Below are 20840 nucleotides of genomic sequence, written 5' to 3'. Positions count from 1 at the left end.
ATGAGAGGCGACAGAGGCATGAGGGGAGTGCGGGGGTAGGCAGACGGAGAGAGATGGAGGGCGGAAGGGATGCAAAGAGGAATAGAGAAATGGAGAGTGAGTGGTGAGGAGAGGAGTGCTAGTGGCTGTGTTTGATGAGTCACCGTGCCAAGTGAGGTCAGATCAGTGAGCACACACACTGTTCTAGGAAAGGTGACGTGTTTGTGTGTGTGCTGACGTGTGTCCCTACCAGTGTATATCTGTGTGTTTCTGTCAGAGTGTAGCGCTGGTTTGTGTGTGTGTTTGCGTGTCAGTGTGTGCACAGCTGGTCCCACCTGGGAACAACATGTGACCCTCTGAAGTAGATGAGTGCTGCTGGGTAAATCGGCGTCTGTGCGTTTGTCACGATCTCTCCCCCTTTCTCTCTTGTTCTCTCTCTCCTTCTGTCTCACTCCCCCCACACACACATCAGTGAAGATGACACTCAAATGGCCTGCAACAATTTCAAAGATGTTACTGAGTTAAAGTTCATATAAGGAAATCAGTCAATTGAAATAAATTAATTAGGCCCTAATTTATGGATTTCACAAGACTGGGAATACATAAATGCATCGTTTGGTCACAGATACCTTTAAAAAAAGGTAGGGGTGTGGATCAGAAAAACAGTCAATATCGGGTGTGACCACCATTTGCCTCATGCAGCGTGACACATCTCCTTCGCATAGAGTTGATCAGACTGTTGATTGTGGCCTGTGAAATATTGTCCCACTCCTCTTCAATGGCTGTGCAAAGTTGCTGGATATTGACAGGAACTGGATCACGCTGTCATACACATCGATCCAGAGCATCCCAAACATGCTCAATGGTCAACATGTCTGGTGAGTATGCAGGCCATGGAAGAGCTGGGACCTTTCTCAGCTTCCAGGAATTGTGTACAGATCATGGGGCCGTGCATTATCATGCTTATGGTAGAGAAATTAACGTTCAATTCTCTGGAAAACGCTCTGGTGGACATTCCTGCAGTCAGCATGCCAATTGCACGCTCCCTCAAAACTTTAGACATCTGTGGCATTGTGTTGTGTGACAAAACTGCACATTTTAGAGTGGCCTTTTATTGTCCCCAGCACATGGTGCACCTGTGTAATGACCATGCTGTTTAATCAGCTTCTTGATATGCCACACCTGTCTGGTGAATGGATTATCTTGGCAAAGGATAAATGGTCACTAAATTTGTGCACAACGTTTGAGAGAAATAAGCTTTTTGTGCATATGGAACCTTTCTGGGATCTTTTATTTCAGCTCATGAAACATGGGACCAACACTTTACATGTTGCGTTTACATTTTTGTTCAGTGTAATAACAATAATGTTAATAAAGTGATAGTTCATTTGATGTATAGCAAACATCCAAATACAGAGGAGCCTTAAAGGTACTTAACAGGCAAACGTTTTTATTTGTCATGACTGGTGGGTGACTGGTTGTCCTGCTATTCTTATGCATTATTGACATGGCTAATTTCACCTGCCTTGTACATTTCCATTGATATCAGTTACATGCATATTCATTATTAATTGATCTCATTAATCTGGTTGTTGATTAGAGTTAATGATGATGTCTAACTGCACACTGACTGACCAGCATTCAAATCAGTACTAATTATCAGCAATCACCAGCTCCATTCAAACACCACAGCTCTGTCAGTGTCCATGCTGTTGCTGTTACCTAGCCAGGGTTAACCCTGCTTCTGTGTTCACTAGTGACACCTACTGGACAGACAGGATAACTGTTGGTTACACTCTACTTGAGTCCATAGCTGTAAGGGCTTCATAACACTGGCTTATTCATCACATAACCATCATGACAGCTGTTATCACACACACTATGATAACTGACTTTACACTGTTTTACAACTAACTGACACAAACTATGTTTGACAGTTTTTGATAGTTTTCAGCAATTTTACATGTGGATTGCAGTCACTCCTTGTCCATAAACTGCATTCAAGGAAACACATATCTAAATATGTAAAACTATATATTTATTATTTTCATACTAAAGCACATCTATCACTTTAAAAATATGCCTAGTGTGTGTATTAGAGGAATGTGTGTGTGTGTTCTAATTGAGTGAGTTGCTGTTGTGTGTGTTGTCACTCAGCTAATAAGATAATAATCTGTTAATAAGATGCTTAGTGTGTGTGCGTTTGTGTGTGTATTCTTACTAATAAAGTGATTGTGTGTGTGGTTGTCATTCCAGACTTCCTCTGTTCCAGGCCAGTGCGTTTGCCTTCCTGGCTCCCGCCAGAGCAATCCTGTCACTAGACAAGTGGAAGTGCAACGCTACAGGTAAACACAAACACACGTATACACACACACACACACATACACACACTGAGTACACACACCCCACGAGTGCCTTCATTATGACCTGGTCTCACCCTCACTTTCCTGCCCACGTGAGCTGGCATCAGTAGTGCTGACTGGCACCTCAGTTGGCATCAGATGAGGTTTTCAGGTTGCCATCAGATTAGATTTCCAGGTTCAGTGCCAGTGTGTTAATCTATAACATCAGTGTCCTGGAAAAACCTTGTATCTCACTTTTTGTAGATTTTGATTTTATTAAACATAAATCGATATTAGTCATGCCCCTCCATGTTCTATGAACCTTTCATTACTCTAGAATTGGAACTAATAAAAAGTCATCCAAAATGCCTTGTAAACTAGCCTGGCTGACGCGTCCCACGTGACTAGTGAAGAGCTGTTTGAGAGCTGATGTCAGCCAGAGTACTTGTGAACCTCCATGGCGATAGATCAGAAAATAAACCGTGACTTTTAACTTTTTTGAGATACACGTTTTTTCCAGGACGCAGACGATAACAGAATGATAAATGTGTTTTATCATTCTTCTCTGTTCTTTTTGTTTCTCTTTTTCTTCTCTCTTATTTTCTCCGTCCCTCTGTCAGTGGTTCCTCCCATGTTCAACGAGACTGAGCTGCTCAACACTGAACACATCTGGCATCCTCGGATACGAGAGGTGAGAGCGAGGGGAAATTAAATGCAAGATGGAAGGAGATGACATAGAAGGAGAGAGCAGGAGACATATTTTAAAGTATCCAATCCTTTACATTGCATAGTGTACAGAGAGAGGTCTACTCCTGTGTTCTGTGTCAGTGTTGTTCAAAGCCCATGTTAGCCAGTCAGCACATCCCAGTCACAGTGATACCCTCTGGGCCTACACTAAAACAAAGAGTACAAAGAGTTCTAATTGATTATGTTTCTTTAGGCCTGTTGCTGTGACTCAGCCTTTAGCCGTGTGTGTTGCGTGTGTGATTGCGTGTATGCACACATCGTATGTGTGCATGTGCACTGAGAGTGTGACGGAGGCCTTTAACTCACATTAACCTTTTATAAGGCTTGTGTAAGTGGGTTTGGTAACCCTGTTTTGATGCGTGTGTGAGGCGGTAACTCAATCACGATGTCACAATGAATAGAATTAGAGACAAGGACGTCGATAGACTATCAAGGCTGTACCAATGTCTGTCTCTTTACCCTCCACCAGATCCAGGGGGCTATCATTGTGTCGTCTCTGATAGAGGTGTGTATCGGCTTCCTGGGGCTCCCAGGGCTCCTTTTGAAATACATCGGGCCCCTGACCATCACCCCGACTGTGGCCCTCATCGGCCTGTCTGGCTTCCAGGCTGCAGGGGAGAGAGCAGGGAAACACTGGGGCATCGCCATGCTGTGAGTAGTATACTGTGGCTCTAATCTCTCCTGACTGACTACTTGTATAGTCCCCTGTACAGTCCCCAGCCCTCTATATGTTTTCCTATAGTATCTGTTGTTGTCTTTGTCTTGTTATGATGCATGGCAAATTTAGGTGAAAACAGAAAGTAAAATGCTTTCATATCTTATCTATCTTTTGTTATCCTATAAGACTGACTCCCACCCCCCAGAGGCATCCTTAGCCAATCAATTATCGTAACAGCCCATTAAATAGCCAATCAGAATGAATTACCGGCAGACAGTCGCCCCTGCGGAATAGAGGTCAGGTAACCTTAGTGCTCCAGACAGAGACCTCTGGGCCTAGGTTCAAGAAGGGCTGTGTCTGTTGGTAATTGTTTGTGTCTGCTACATTGTTATTAATTTATTTATTTTATTGTCTCTTTCGGGAAAATGTGTCTTGCAACTCATCGCATAGCACAGCATCACAGATGTTATATGTAACTTATTTGAGTTATCAATTAATTGATTTCCTTGTTTCTTTTTTGAGAATTACACATTTTGATCCAGCTGTCTTTATAGGAGGGTTATTGGTTCTCTTGACAAATGTTTAACTGTTCTACAAATCAAAGCAGATAGTGGATGTTTCCAAGTGTGATTACTGCTTTTCCTTCACCCCTGACTTCTGTATTTCTTACTCGTCATCTTGCTCTCGTTCTCTCTCTCTCTCAATTTAAGGGCTTTATTGGTATGGGAAACATATGTTTACATTGCCAAAGCAAGTGAAATAGATAATAAACAAAAGTGAAATAAACAGTAAAAAATGAACAGTAAACATTACACTCACAAAAGTTCAAAAATAATAAAGAAATGTCAAATGTCATATTATGTCTATATACAGTGTTGTAACGATGTGCAAATACTTAAAGTAAAAATAAATAAATAAACATAAATATGGGTTGTATTTACAATGGTGTTTGTTCTTCACTGGTTGCCCTTTTCTTGTGGCAGCAGGTCACAAATCTTGCTGCTGTGATTGCACACTATGGTATTTCACCCAATAGATATTTTTTTAATTATTTGTGGGTCTGTGTAATCTGAGGGAAATATGTGTCTCTAATATAGTCATACATTTGGCAGGAGGCTAGGAAGTGCAGCTCAGTTTCCACCTCATTTTGTGGGCAGTGTGCACATAGCCTGTCTTCTCTTGAGAGCCAGGTCTGCCTACAGCGACCTTTCTCAATAGCAAGGCTATGCTCACTGAGTCTGTACATAGGCAAAGCTTTCCTTAATTTTGGGTCAGTCACAGTGGTCAGGTATTCTGCCACTGTGTACTCTCTGTTTAGGGCCAAATAGCATTCTAGTTTGCTCAGTTTTTTTGTTAATTCTTTCCAATGTGTCAAGTAATTATCTTTTTGTTTTCTCATGATTTTTTGGGTTTAATTGTGTTGCTGTCCTGGGGTTCTGTGGGGTCTGTTTGTGAACAGAGCCCCAGGACAAGCTTGCTTAGGGGACTCTTCTCCAGGTTCATCTCTCTGTAGGTGATGGCTTTGTTATGGAAGGTTTGGGAATCGCTTCCTTTTAGGTGGTTGTAGAATTTAACGGCTCTTTTCTGGATTTTAATAATTAGCGGGTATCGGCCTAATTCTGCTCTGCATGCATTATTTGGTGTTTTACTTTGTACACTGAGGATATTTTTGCAGAATTCTGTATGCAGAGTCTCAATTCTGTGTTTGTCCCATTTTGTGAATTATTGGTTGGTGAGCGGACCCCAGACCTCACAACCATAAAGGGCAATGGGTTCTATAACTGATTCAAGTATTTTTAGCCAGATCCTAATTGGTATGTCTAATTTTATGTTCCTTTTGATGGCATAGAAGGCCCTTCTTGCCTTGTCTCTCAGATCGTTCACAGCTTTGTGGAAGTTACCTGTGGCGCTGATGTTTAGGCCGAGGTATGTATAGTTTTTTGTGTGCTCTAGGGCAACGGTGTCTAGATGGAATATGTGTTTGTGGTCCTGGGAACTGGAACACTATTATTTTTGTCTTACTAAGATTTACTGTCAGGGCCCAGGTCTGACAGAATCTGTGCAGAATATCTAGGTGCAGCTGTAGGCCCTCCTTGGTTGGGGACAGAAGTACCAGATCATCAGAAAACAGTAGACATTTGACTTCAGATTCTAGTAGGGTGAGGTCGGGTGCTGCAGACTGTTCTAGTGCCCTCGCCAATTTGTTTATATATATGTTGAAGAGGGTGGGGCTTAAGCTGCATCCCTGTCTCATCCCACGGCCCTGTGGAAAGAACTGTGTGTTTTTTTTTGGCAATTTAAACCGCACACTTGTTGTTTGTGTACATGGATTTTATAATGTCGTATGTTTTTCCCCCAACACCACTTTCCATCAATTTGTATAGCAGACCCTCATGCCAAATTGAGTCAAGAGCTTTTTTGAAATCAACAAAGCATCAGAAGACTTTGCCTTTGTTTTGGTTTGTTTGTTTGTCAATTAGGGTGTGCAGGGTGAATACGTGGTCTGTCGTATGGTAATTTGTTAAAAAGCCAATTTGATATTTGCTCAGTACATTGTTTTTACTGAGGAAATGTACAAGTCTGCTGTTAATGATAATGCAGAGGATTTTCCCAAGGTTGCTGTTGACGCATATCCCACGGTAGTTATTGGGGTCAAATTTGTCTTCTCTCTCTCTCTCTAGGACTATATTCCTGGTGTTGTTGTTCTCACAGTATGCGAGGAACGTACAGCTTCCTCTGCCCATCTACAAGGCTAAGAAAGGTTGGACCTCTTATAGATTACAGCTCTTCAAGATGTTCCCTGTGAGTACCCTCACACGTGCACACACACACACACACACACACACACACACACACACAGAGATGTGCACGCACAGAGAAATACACTGGCAGGAGTACACACACATACACTCCTAGATACACATCCCCTCTCCTGGAGTGTGTTTATTGATCCAATCCGTCACAGTGCCAAGTGAGGTCAGATAAATGGGCACACACTCCTCTATCTCTCTCCATCTTTTAGATACCTCTTTCCATCCTCCCATTACCTGTCGAATCCTACTGTTCAAATCTTATTCACCTCCCCTGTCTCCTCCTCCCCCGTTCCTCTTAATAAGATCTGAAATTATTCAGCCCCCTATGGGGCCCTTTCTCTCTCTTTTTCCCTGTTCTGCACTGTATATACATCTCCCGTGTGTCTGTCTGCCTGTAGCTGTATCGGAAATGTGTCTAGCCTACTACTTACTAAAACTGCATACTGTGTACTAATCGTACTACATACTATTGAGAACGTACTGTTTGGTAAAAACGTATGCAGTAAGTAAGCAACAATCGTGCTTTTTCCCTACCATTCGTAACTTTCTGTTAGTATGCAAGTATGAGTATTCGGACACGGCCTGTGTGTTGTAGCCCGCCTGTACCCTACATTCTATTGGCAAATGTGCAATCACTGGAGAATAAGCTGGAGGAGCTCCGTTCGAGACTATTCCATCAACGGGACATTAAGAACTGTAATATACTATGCTTCTCAGAGTCATGGCTGAACAAGGACATGGATAATATACAGTTAACAGGGTTTTCTGTGCATCGGCAAGACAGAACGGTAGCGTCCAGTAAGCTCCGGGGGGAGGGGTGTCTCTTTGTTAACAACAGCTGGTGTGCAATCTCTTATATTAAGGAAGTCTCTAGGTTCTGCTCGTTTGTGTTAGAATACCTCATGATAAGCTGTAGACCAAACTATTTACCAAGAGTTTTCATCTGTAGTTGTTTATTTACCACCACAAACTGATGTTGGCACTAAGACCGCACTCAACGAGCTGTATAGGGCCATAAGCAAAGAAGAAAATACTCATCAAGAGGTGGCGCTCCTAGTGGCCGGTGATTTTAATGCAGGAAAACTCTAATCCGTTTTACCTAATTTCTACCAGCATGTCACCTGTGCAACTAGAAGGAAAACAATTCTAGATCAGCTTTACTCCACACACAGAGGCACATACAAAGCTCTCCCTCTCTCTCCATTTGGCAAATCTGACCATAACTCTATCCTCCTGATTCCTGCTTACAAGCAGAAACTCAAACAGGAGGAATCAGTGACTCACTCAATACGGAAGTAGTCTGATGAAGCGTTTGCTAAGCTACAGGACATTAGCTTCAAAGACTGGAATATGTTCCAGGAGTTTACCACATCAGTCACTGGTTTCATAAATAAGTGCATTGATGACATTGTCCCAACAGTGACCATACGTACGTACATATCCCAACCAGAAGCCATCGATTACAGGCAACATCCGCACTGAGCTAAAGGCTAGAGTTGACACTTTCAAGGAGTGGGACACTAATCCGGACGCTTATAAGAAATCCCACTACGCCCTCCGACAAACCATCAAACAGACAAAGCGTCTATAAAGGACTAAGATCAAATCCTACTGTACCGGCTCTGACGCTCGTCGGATGAGGCAAGGCTTGTAAACTATGATGGATTTCAAATGGAAACCCAGCCACGAGCAGCCCAGTGATGCGAGCCTAACAGACTAACTAAATACTTATATGCTCGCTTTGAGGCAAGCAAAACTGAACAGTGCATAAGAACACCAGCTGTTCCGGATGACTGTGTGATCACGCTCTCCGTAGCCAATGTGAGTGAGCCCTTTAAACAGGTTAACATTCAGGCCGCAGGTCCAGACGGATTATCAGGACACTTACTCAGAGCATGTGCTGACCAGCTGGCAAGTGTCTTCACTGACATTTTCAACCTCTCCCTTTTCAAGCAGATCCTGTGCCCAAGAACACCAAGGTGACCTATCTAAATGACTACCCTCCCGTAGCACTCACATCTTTAGCCCTGAAATGCTTTGAAAGCCTGGTCATGGTTCACATCAACACCATCATTCCAGATACCCTGGACCCACTCCAATTCGCGTACCGCCCCAACAGATCCACAGATGCCGCCATCTCTTTCCCACCTAGACAAAAGGAACACCTACGTGAGAATGCTGTTCATTGACTACAGCTAAGCATTCAACACCATAGTGCCCTCCAAGCTCATCACTAAGCTAAGGACCCTGGGACTGAACACTTCCCTCTGCAACTGGATCCTGGACTTCCTGACGGGCGCCCCAAGGTGGTGAGAGTAGGCAACAACTCATCCGCCAAGCTGACCATCAACACGCAGGTCCTTCAGGGGTGCGTGAAAGTCCCATCCTGTACTCCCTGTTCACCCATGACTGCGTGGCCACGCAAGATTCCAACACCATCATTAAGTTTGCCGCCGACCACGTCAGTGGTAGGCCTGATCACCGACGACGATGAGACAGCCTATAGGGAGGAGGTCAGAGACCTGGCAGTTTGGTGTCAGGACCACAACCTCTCCCTCAACGTGACCAAAACAAAGGAGCTGATCGTGGACTACAGGAAACGGCGGGCCGAGCACGCCCCCATCCCCATCTACGGGGCTATAGTGGAGCAGGTCGAGAGCTTCAAGTTCCTCGGTGTCCACATCACTAAGGAGCTATCATGGTCCAAACACCAACACAGTCGTGAAGAGGGCACGACAACACCTCTCCCCCTCAGGAGCCTGAAAAGATTTGGCATGGGCCCTCAGATCCTCAAAAAGTTCCACAGCTGCACCATTGAGAGCATCTTAACTGGCTGCATCACCGCTTGGTATGGCAACTGCTTGGCATCCGACCGCAAGGCGATACAGAGAGTAGTGCGTACGGCCCAGTACATCACTGGGGCAGAGATCCCTGCCATCCAGGACCTCTATACCAGGCAGTGTCAGAGGAAGGCCCTAAAAATTGTCAAAGAATGTTCTTGTCTTGTCAAAGACTGCAAGCGGTACCAGAGTACCAAGTCTGGGACCAAAAGGCTCCTGAACAGCTTCTACCCCCAAGCCATAAGACTGCTAAATAGTTAGTTAAATTGTTAGTCCAGGTAGCAATTTGGTTATCTGCGTTGACCCTTTTTGCAATTACTTTTTTGACTCATCACATACGCTGCTGCTACTGTTTACTATCTGTCACTTTATTCCTAGTTATATGTACAAATCTACCTCAACTACCTTGTATGCCTGCACATCGACTCGGTACTGGTACCCTGTGTGAATGTATGTGTGTATGTATATATATATATATATATATATATATATATATATATATATATATATATATATATATATATATATATATATATATATATATATATATATATATATATATATATATATATATATATATATATATATATATATATATATATATATATATATATATATATATGTATGTGTATATGTTATCGTTACTCATTGTATTTATTATTACTTTTATTATTACGTGTTTTACTTTTCTATTATTTCTCTATTTTCTTTCTCTCTGCATTGTTGGGAAGGCCTGTTAGTAAGCGTTTCACTGTTAGTCTACACCTGTTGTTTACGAAGCATGTGACAAATAACATTTGATTTGATAGCTGCTCTGGTCATTTGATGTCATGATAGCTCATATATCTGCTGCTCTAATAGACAGACACTTGCTTGTATTGGTGACTACACTCAAATAAAGCCCTCTTCATCACCATCACTCTCTCTATCTGATTAAAGGTTCCACTCTTAATTATTATTATTTTTGTATTATTAAATTTTTTACTTCTACCCCTTTTTCTCCCCAATTTCGTGATATCCAATTGGCTGTTAGTCTTGTCTCATTGCTGCAACTCCCCTACGGACACGGGAGAGGTGAAGGTCGAGAGCCATGCGTCCTCCGAAACACGTCCCTGCTAAGCCGCACTGCTTCTTGACACACTGCTCACTTAACCCGGAAGCCAGCCGCACCAATATGTCGGCGGAAACGGCGTCCATCTGGCAACCGAAGTCAGCTTGCAGGCGCCCGGCCCGCCACAAGGAGTCGCTAGAGCGCAATGGGACAAGGAAATCCCGGCCGGCCAAACCCTCCCCTAACCCAGACGACGCTGGGCCAATTGTGCGCCGCCTCATTGGTCTCCCGGTCATGGCCGGCTATGACACAACCTGGGATCGAACTCGGGTCTGTAGTGATGCCTCAAGCACTGCGATGCAGTGCCTTAGACCGCTGCGCCACTTGGGAGGCCGGTTCCACTCTTTATTAATCTGCCCTTTACTGTTTGAACTGGTGACCTCACAACTCCCATATTGAAAAAAATAATAATCGCTCTCCCTGTCTGTTTAAAGGGCATTCTATAGACGTTCTGCAGTTCATTATGGTGCTCTTCACTGTAACTCACCAGGACATACTGTATTTCTGTGTGTTTTGAGGTTCATGTTTGACCCTTAGTGTTTCCCTCTCCCTCAGATCATCATGGCCATCCTGGTGTCATGGCTGATTTGTTTTATCTTCACCATAACCAATGTTTTCCCGCCGGAGAAAGACAAGTACGGTTACTACGCCCGAACCGACGCACGCCAGGGGATACTGGCAGCCGCACCCTGGTTCAAGATCCCATACCCCTGTGAGTTACCACTCCTTATGTTGTTCAACCCGCCCCTAGCTATGCCCAAACTCTGAATCAGAGCATCCAATAGCTTCGTAGCTTTCTCAAATCTAGAATGTTGTGGGTTTTTTTGTTCCATATCAGTGTGTTGATGTTGAGTTTGTGTTTTTTACCCATAGTTCAGTGGGGTGTTCCTACGGTGACAGCGGCGGGGGTGATCGGAATGTTCAGTGCCGTGGTCGCCAGCATCATTGAGTCCATTGGAGACTACTACGCCTGTGCCCGCCTCTCCTGTGCCCCCCCACCCCCCATTCATGCCATCAACAGGTACTTGACCTTGCTTGCATAGCTCCTTGCCTAATTCACCTCATAGAATCTGCTTACATCACACAAACACAATGGTTTGAATCATGACTTGAGATCCGTCTCTCTCTCTCCCTCTTCCTTTCTGTTTTTTTCTCTCTCTGTAGGGGTATATTTATGGAAGGTCTGTCCTGCGTGTTGGATGGGCTGATGGGGACAGGAAACGGCTCTACTTCCTCCAGTCCTAATATAGGCGTGCTGGGCATCACTAAGGTAACCATCACACACTTCAACACACAGTCAGAGTCCCACTACAAGTTCTGTTCAAATATTAAATATTAATGTTTTAATTGGCTAGTAGTCTGCTTGGATTTAATTTGCTCTGTAGAGTGGGACTATTTTATTCTTCCTGATGTCCTTGATTCACTTTCTTACACCCTGCTGCTCTCTGATTGGTCCTCCAGGTGGGCAGCCGCCGTGTGATCCAGTACGGTGCTGCTATGATGCTGCTGCTAGGGCTGGTGGGTAAATTCAGCGCATTGTTTGCCTCCCTGCCTGACCCTGTCCTGGGGGCGTTGTTCTGTACCCTGTTTGGGATGATTACGGCTGTGGGACTGTCCAACCTGCAGTTTGTAGACCTCAACTCCTCCAGGAACCTCTTTGTTCTGGGCTTCTCCATCTTCTTTGGCCTGGTACTGCCCAGCTACCTCAAACAGAACCCTCTGGTCACAGGTGAGTAGAGGACAAGTGCACTACAGAATTAGCTCATTGGCCTACTCCTTCAGTGTTCACACATCTAAAAGGACTGGGTAGGTCTCTGAACTCTCTCTCGCTCTCGCTCTCGCTCTCTCTATCCCTCTTTCTGTCTCTCAGGTATAGTGTCGATAGACCAGGTGTTGAACGTGCTCCTGACCACAGCCATGTTCGTAGGGGGGTCAGTGGCATTTGTGCTGGACAACACTATCCCTGGTGAGTGGACTGAACTATCACACTATCACTGTTTGTTATTACACTATCCCTGGTGAGTAGACTGTACTATCCCACTATCACTGTTAGACTAAACTATCACACTACTACTATTAATCTACCATTGTACTCAACCCTTTTGAGTGCATTTTGAGATAGGACAAGCATATCACAAACTGTTGCCTTCTCCAATCGCTCACCCCCTCATCCTCTGTCTTCCTCTTTTCTCTCTCTTTCCTTTCCTCCTGTCAGGTACCCTGGAGGAGCGAGGGATCAGGAAGTTGAAGCGTGGGTCGGGACCCAGTACTGCGGAGCTGGAGGGGATGAGAACCTACGACCTCCCGTTCGGCATGGACTTCCTGCGCCGCCACACCGTCTTCCAGTACTTCCCCATCAGCCCCACCTTCAGCGGCTACCAATGGGGCGCGATCATCAAGGCCTGCAGACGTAGGGGGGGACGGGGGGAGGCAGGGAAGGCAGCAGAGATGGAGGGAATCGCAGAACCAGGGGAGAGCGGGGTATAGCAGATGGGTAGAACCAGGCTGGAGGGGAGAGAGGATGGAGTTTGGAACCATGGAAGGGAGGAGGGGTGGAGGTTTTTGGGTAGCGTCAGTGCAGTGTGACATGCTCAACCCTGTCTTGTATGTCTGTGTGTGTGTCTGTATAACTCACTGTCTATGCCCTATTCATGCTGTTATTAGCATGTTATAACAGGTGTCATAAGCGTGTAATAACAGATGTCCTTATAGAGGAGGGTTCAGATGGAGTTGCAACACGCTCTCTGGCTCTTGTCTCTGCCTAGTATGTGTGCATAAGAGTGTCTTAGACAGCCCATTATTGAGGTCCCCCTCTTCCCCCATTTCTACTGGGTCTTCAGTTAAAACACTTATTTTCTCAGTCAACCTGTCTACATCAGTCAATCTGTCTACATTCATTCCAAGAGGAATGGTAAGAAAAGGTTTGTTCTCTGCTGTTGAACCAAAATACTCAGATGTATTACACTCCCAGTGGCCTCCGTGTGCGTGTGTGTATGTATGCCCACCCATGATATTGTGATGAGGTAGGGTGTGTCATTTGCGCTGGCACATTTCCTGTTTAAGAACAGATGGACAGAGACAGACAAATGGATGGACAGTATCTCATTTACAGCAAAAGTTTAAAGCTGAATGATTGACACCTTACAGGCCCAATGAGAATCAGACACAGCTAGTCAGTCAGCCCTGTTTAGCAAACCTACATTGCCCAAGGTGGTTATGGGAAATGTAGTCTCCTGTTGAAAGGGGACTGGATGGAAGCTGGAGAGGCTTTATGCAAATTCACATTAGACTAATAATTTGCCTGCACACTCAATTTACACACACACACACACACACACACACATAAGCACACTACCAAACACAAGCTTAATTGCATGCAGACAGGCAAGGGCAGATAATGTAGATGCAAGTGGCTTGTCAAGTGGTAGACCTTAGCAAAGCAAAGTGATTGTGATGTTAGTTTTGCACTATTAGTCGCAAGAGTTAATGCACAGAATGTTCGCTGAAACCTGCCACTCTATTTGGCTTCTATTACCCACATAACACAGCCACACGTCAAACACACAATTAGGGCTGTTATGGTGACCGTATTACCGCCACACCGGCAGTCACGAGTCATGGCCGCAGTCAAATTCCACGTGATCGTTGAGTCATGGTAACTAAGCTTCTCCAAAGCTGTGCTCTGATGCCACTGATGGTTATTAATAGCCTACCAAATTTGCTAACAGTCACTAATGGCCTGGGACTCAGTGCTCTATTGTCCCTCTAATCACTCTGACATCAATGCAAATGCAATCGAAAATCAAATCAAACACTTCATGAGAGCCCAGGAATTCAGAGTTTGAGCGGAATAGGATCACCTTTTGAGCAGCTAGAGCCAGCTCCTCATAGCTCAACCTGGACTCAAGGGTAGACGTAACATAGTACATGTAAATCCGGGACACTCCATTTAGTATGACATGTTACGTTTCATATGGTATGTATTCATTTGCTGTTATAACCATACCAAACATAAGATATCATACTAATTTGAGTGTCCCGGATATACGTTTACTACACAACATGACAAAAAGTATGTGGAGGCCAGCTCGTCAAACATCTCATTCCAAAATCATGGGCATTAATATGGAGTTGGTCCCCCCTTTGCTGCTGTAACAGCCTCCACTCTTCTGGGAAGGCTTTCCAATAGATGTTGGAACATTGCTGCGGGGACTTGCTTCCATTCATCCACAAGAGCATTAGTGAGGTTGGGCGATTAGGCCTGGCTCGCAGTCGGCGTTCCAATTCATCCCAAAGGTGTTCGATGGGGTTGAGGTCAGGGCTCTGTGCAGGCCAGTCAAGTTCTTCCACACCGATCTCGACATTTCTGTATGGACCTGGCTTTGTGCACGGGGGCATTGTCATGCTGAAACAGGAAAGGGCCTTTCCCAAACTTTTGCCACAAAGTTGGAAGCACAGAATCGTCTAGAATGTCATTGTATGCTGTAGCGTTAAGATTTCCCTTCACTGGAACTAAGGGGCCTAGCCCGAACCATGAAAATAGCCCCAGACCATTATTCCTCTTCCACCAAACTTTACAGTCGGCACTATGCATTCAGGCAGGTAGCATTCTCCTGGCATCCGCCAAACCCAGATTCGTCCGTCGGACTGCCAGATGGTGAATCGTGATTCATCACTCCAGAGAACGCGTTTCCACTGCGCCAGAGTCCAATGGCGGCGAGCTTTACACCACTCCAACTGATGCTTGGCATTGCGCATGATAATCTTAGGCTTGTGTGCAGCTGCTCGGCCATGGAAACCTATTTCATGAAGCTCCCGATGAACAGTTATTGTGCTGACGTTGCTTCCAGAGGCAGTTTGGAACTCGGTAGTGAATGTTGCAACCAAGGACAGACGATTTTTACGTTCTACGCGCTTCAGCACTCGGCAGTCCTGTTCTGTGAGCTTGTGTGGCCTACCACTTCAGGGCTGAGCCATTGTTGCTCCTAGACGTTTCCACTTCACAATAACAGCACTTACAGTTGACCGGGGCAGCTCTAATGGGGCAGAAATTTGACGGACTGACTTGTTGGAAGGGTATCATCCTATGACGGTGCCACGTTGAAAGTCACTGAGCTGTTCAGTAAGGCCATTCTACTGCCAATGTTTCAATGGCTGTGTGCTCGATTTTAGAAAATGGGTGTGGCTGAAATAGCCGAATCCACTAATTTTGAAGGGGTGTCCACATACTTTTGTATATATAGTGTATGTTAAGTCTAGTCTATTACATTTACATCTACATTTTAGTCATTTAGCAGACGCTCTTATCCAGAGCGACTTACAGGAGCAATTAGGGTTAAGTGCCTTGCTCAAGGGCACATCGACAGATTTTTCACCTAGTCGACTTGGGGATTAGAACCAGCGACCTTTCGGTTACTGGCACAACGCTCTTAACCACTAAGCTACCTGCCGCCCAAAATATAGTCTATGAGACCAGGCTGCGTAGCTGGGGGTTTATTTTTGCCTGCGCTACAGACAGCTATATCAAAACTGCTCGCCAATACAAGACTAGGAAAAGACCCAGTGCACTACATTTTATTTTATTTTATTTTTATATACAGTACCAGTCAAATGTTTGGACACACCTACTCATTCAAGGGTTTTTCTTTTTTTTACTATTTTCTACATTGTAGAATAATAGTGAAGACATCAAAACTATGAAATAACACATGGAATCATGTAGTAACCAAAAAAGTGTTAAACAAATCAAAATATATGTTATATTTGAGATTGTTCAAATAGCCATCCTTTGCCTTGATGACAGCTTTGCACAGTCTTGGCATTCTCTCAACCAGCTTCACCTGGAATGCTTTTCCAACAGTCTTGAAGGGGTTCCCACATATGCTGAGCACTTGTTGGCTACTTTTCCTTCACTCTGCCGTCCGACTCATCCCAAACCCCAGTCATTGCGCAATCGCGTGTGAAAGCAGAGTTTTGGCCAATATTTAAAGGATCCCAGCTTTCAAGCGCTGCTATATTTATTGCTCAATTCTTAAAATTAAGCACATTAATCCACTTTACAACCGGTGTAGCCTACCTGGCATATTAAAAAATGAAACCGCACGTAACCTCCTTTCGCTATTCGAGTGCAGGCTACAGATGACGATTTTTTTTTTTTGTGGGCCATTAAATCTAAAATAATTCCACACATTCTAAGGTTTGTATCACAACTACAGTTGCATAAATAACTCTAAATTAAGCATATAGGAGGACCTGTTTCAAATTATCACTTTGTTAACCGCTCAACACAGAATTGCCGCATGTGTGCACTCCCTCTGAAATCGTTTTGGGGAAATATCCTTTCTATTTTATTCAGCTTTGTTCAATTGTATTCTTCTTACTATGAAATAATATAAAATAATTGCACTAGAATTATAAGCAAATCTTGTCTGCTAAATGAACTGGTGTAGCCCACAGCCATATGGTATAGCCAGATCAGGGCCAAACATAAGGATGACTCAGAGTATGCTATTCTGTTCTTCTGAAATAGGCTACATCTTCATATCATAATGTTTCTTTAGACCTGCCTAAAATAAATAATGGATTTGTGAAAGTGTAGGCTATACTAAATAAATATATTAGACTTAAAATGTAGATGTTCCAAAGGTCCACATCAGTGGCTTGTAGGCTATGCGTGGAAGCCCGGAGATGCCAAACGGGTTTATGTTAATGAATGGTCATTTAATGTGAGACCAGCAGTTTATTTTAAGAATGTGAAATGTCAGAATAATAGTAGAGAGAGTGATTTATTTCAGCTTTTATTTATTTCATTATATTCCTAGTGGTCCTCTGTAGCTCAATTGGTAGAGCATGGCGCTTGTAACGCCAGGGTAGTGGGTTCGATCCCCGGGACCACCCATACGTAAAAATGTATGCACACATGACTGTAAGTCGCTTTGGATAAAAGCGTCTGCTAAATGGCATATTATTATTATTATTATTTGCATACACTCAATCAGTATTTGGTAGCATTGCCTTTAAATAGTGTAACTTGGGTCAAATGTTTCAGGTAGCCTTCCACAAGCTTCCCACAATAAGTTGGGTGAATTTTGGTCCATTCCTCCTGACAGAGCTGGTGTAACTGAGTCAGGTTTGTAGGCCTCTTTGCTCGCACACGCTTTTTCAGTTCTGCCCACAAATGTTCTATAGGATTGAGGTCAGGGCTTTGTGATGGCCACTCCAATACCTTTGTTGTCCTTAAGCCATTTTGCCACAACTTTGGAAGTATGCTTGCGGTCATCGTCCATTTGGAAGACCCATTTGCGACCAAGCTTTAGCTTCCTTACTGATGTCTTGAGATGTTGTTTCAATATATCCACATAATTTTCCTTCCTCATGATGCAATCTATTTTGTGAAGTGCACCAGTCCCTCCTGCAGCAAAGCACCCCCACAGCATGATGCTGCCACCCCCGTGCTTCATGGTTGGGATGGTGTTCTTCGGCTTGCAAGCAACCCCCTTTTACCTCCAAACATAACGATGGTCATTATGGCCAAACAGTTCTATTTTTGTTTCATCAGACCAGAGGACATTTCTCAAAAAAGTACAATCTTTGTCCCCATGTGCAGTTGCAAACCGTAGTCTGGCTTTTTTATGGCGGTTTTGGAGCAGTGGCTTCTTCCTTGCTGAGCGGCCTTTCAGGTTACGTCGATATAGGACTCGTTTTACTGTGGACATAGATACTTTTGTACCTGTTTCCTCCAGCATCTTCACAAGGTCCTTTGCTGTTGTTCTGGGATTGATTTGCACTTTTCGCACCAAAGTACGTTCATCTCTAGGAGACAGAACGCGTCTCCTTCCTGAGCGGTATGATGGCTGCGTGGTCCCATGGTGTTTATACTTGCGTACTATTGTTTGTACAGATGAATGTGGTACCTTCAGACGTTTGGAAATTGCTCCCAAGGATGACCAGACTTGTAGAGGTCTACAATTTTTTTTCTTAGGTCTTGGCTGATTTCTTTTGATTTTCCCATGATGTCAAGCAAAGAGGCACTGAGTTTGAAGGTAGGCCTTGAAATACATCCACAGGTACATCTCCAATTGACTCATTATGTCAATTAGCCTATCAGAAGCTTCTAAAGCCATAACATCATTTTCTGGAATTTTCCAAGGTGTTTAAAGGCACAGTCAACATAGTGTATGTAAACTTCTGACCCACTGGAATTGTGATACAGTGAATTATAAGTGAAATAATCTGTCTGTAAACAATTGTTGGAAAATAATAATATAATATAATATGCCATTTAGCAGACGCTTTTATCCAAAGTGACTTACAGTCATGCGTGCATACATTTTTTGTGTATGGGTGGTCCCGGGGATCGAACCCACTACCTTGGCGTTACAAGCGCCGTGCTCTACCAGCTGAGCTACAGAGGACCACAATTACTTATGTCATGCACAAAGTAGATGTCCTAACCAACTGTGGTCCTCTGTAGCTCAATTGGTAGAGCATGGTGCTTGTAATGCCAGGGTAGTGGGTTCGATCCCCGGGACCACCCAAACGTAAAAATGTATGCACACATGACTGTAAGTCGCTTTGGATAAAAGCGTCTGCTAAATGGCATATTATTATAACTTGCCAAAACTATAGTTTGTTAACAAGAAATGTGAGGAGTGGTTGAAAAACAAGTTTTAATGACTCCAACCTAAGTGTATGTAAACTTCTGACTTCAACTGTAAATGCCCTCTCGTAGATCTGAAAGAACTAGAATGGATGTATGGAAGTATCATGGTAACAGCCCTCTAAAGGGTTAGTTGAAGCTAGTAGGCTACCACTTTGATTACACCTGTCTGTTTCTTTCACATCCAGGAAGGGCTATGAAGAAGAGTCTAGGCCAGGGGCTTGATTGGGACTGGAAATGAGGGTTCAAGTTTATATGTTCACCCAGTCAGCTTGCAGGCCTTACTGTGTCAGTATTATCTTTAGCATCGTTAACTAACACCACCAAAACCAGCTCTCTAATGAACGCATACTCCCTCATCCAGCTGCTGTTATTACAACTGGAATTAATACGTCATTTCAAGATGGACTTATAAACTGCTTGTAAGACATTATTGAATAGTTTGTTAACTAGTAATAACTATTTGTAAGTCATTGCTGTAAGTAAGCTGTCCATGTATTTATTAACCTGTAAGGACCTATAATCATATAAATAACGAGCAACAGGCTGTATACAATCTAATGGTTAACCAACTGTGTAATAATGTTCATAAGCAGTTCTTAAGCACACTTTCAAAAGCATTCATACTATTTTTTATATATAGGCTACAAACGATTTAGCACGAAGCAGAATGCACTTGTATTGCTAGTTGTGCGATCACACCATAGTTTTTAAAATGTAGACATTTTTTCTAACACTGATATCCTTAATTTTGTTATTGTGTGTTAGATTCATACATAGACTAGTGTTGGGTAGTGTTTGTCAGCACATGCATGGGGGTATATGTGGTGTGACCACTGACCATTCCACAGCCTGAGGAAAGACCATGCTATGATAAAGGCTTATGTACCAGTGCATGGTTTGCAAAGGAAGGAAGAGGACGCTCCACAGATTTAGCTAGGCAAATGACCAGAAAAACCTTTTGTACCCAGATGCCTGAATGAAAGTGAGAAATAGTGAAAGAAAATAGGTGATTTTAAAGTGCCAATCACATCCCTGATTTCTGTCCTGCCCTCTGCTCTGTCCTACTCTGAAATAGGTGTCATGTGGTCTACACTACTGTTCTGTTCAAGTGAACACGTTTGATTTACAGACACTGCACCATAACATAGTCTTCAGGCTTAAGGGTTGGATGTGTAATGGAGGGGGTATTTTAAAATGTTTATAGGGGAGGGGTTGTGGCGGTATTTTTTCTCAATGGCTCACAGACTGTACAATCTTATCCTGCACCTATTGATTCTGACTATTGATTACTATTATTGTTATGATTGTTACTAGTGTTATTGTTCATATTGTTGGCATTGTTCACTTATTTGTGAATAATGTAACCCCCCTCCCCCCAAATCCTCTCTCCATCCCCATGTGTGGTAGAATGTTTCAGAGCTGGGGTCAAGTTTATGTCAATAATTCACAACTGAGGGTGCATCAGAAATGGCACCCTATTCCCTATATAGTTCACTGTACTGCATAAGGAATAGATTGCCATTTGGGACACACTAAGTGTGATTGACATGGAGGCGACCCTTTGGAACCTCTGCTATGTGTGTCTGCACTGGAGTGCTGTGTGTTACTGTGTGAGCCTTCATCCATCGAAAACCAATGGTTGACTGTTGAGGTAGGGTTAAATTGGGACTCCTTCTGGCCAGGGTAGT

The 20840-nt window shown here is 43.7% G+C and overlaps 1 protein-coding gene across 4 annotated transcripts in view; it reads left to right on the top strand.

The window, feature by feature from the left end:
* LOC311141297 (solute carrier family 23 member 2-like) overlaps positions 1 to 13460 on the top strand; it is a 72945-nt gene extending 59485 nt beyond the window's left edge. For all 4 annotated transcript variants that reach the window (XM_084176591.1, XM_084176589.1, XM_084176590.1 and 1 more), the window contains 10 exons: positions 2236 to 2324; positions 2942 to 3012; positions 3538 to 3719; positions 6408 to 6528; positions 11046 to 11202; positions 11364 to 11511; positions 11655 to 11760; positions 11952 to 12219; positions 12361 to 12456; positions 12706 to 13460. In XM_084176591.1, coding sequence (XP_084032717.1) covers positions 2236 to 2324; positions 2942 to 3012; positions 3538 to 3719; positions 6408 to 6528; positions 11046 to 11202; positions 11364 to 11511; positions 11655 to 11760; positions 11952 to 12219; positions 12361 to 12456; positions 12706 to 12977 — 1510 coding nt within the window. In that variant the 3' untranslated portion in view covers positions 12978 to 13460. The remainder of the gene's footprint in view (positions 1 to 2235; positions 2325 to 2941; positions 3013 to 3537; positions 3720 to 6407; positions 6529 to 11045; positions 11203 to 11363; positions 11512 to 11654; positions 11761 to 11951; positions 12220 to 12360; positions 12457 to 12705) is intronic.
* The last annotated feature ends 7380 nt before the right edge of the window (positions 13461 to 20840 follow it).

The sequence above is a fragment of the Coregonus lavaretus genome (genome assembly GCF_964263955.1).
Source record: "Coregonus lavaretus genome assembly, chromosome: 14".
Classification (NCBI taxonomy): Eukaryota; Metazoa; Chordata; class Actinopteri; order Salmoniformes; family Salmonidae; genus Coregonus; species Coregonus lavaretus.
Note: the sequence above shows the minus strand (reverse complement) of the source record. Positions and strands in the feature narration are given on the sequence as shown.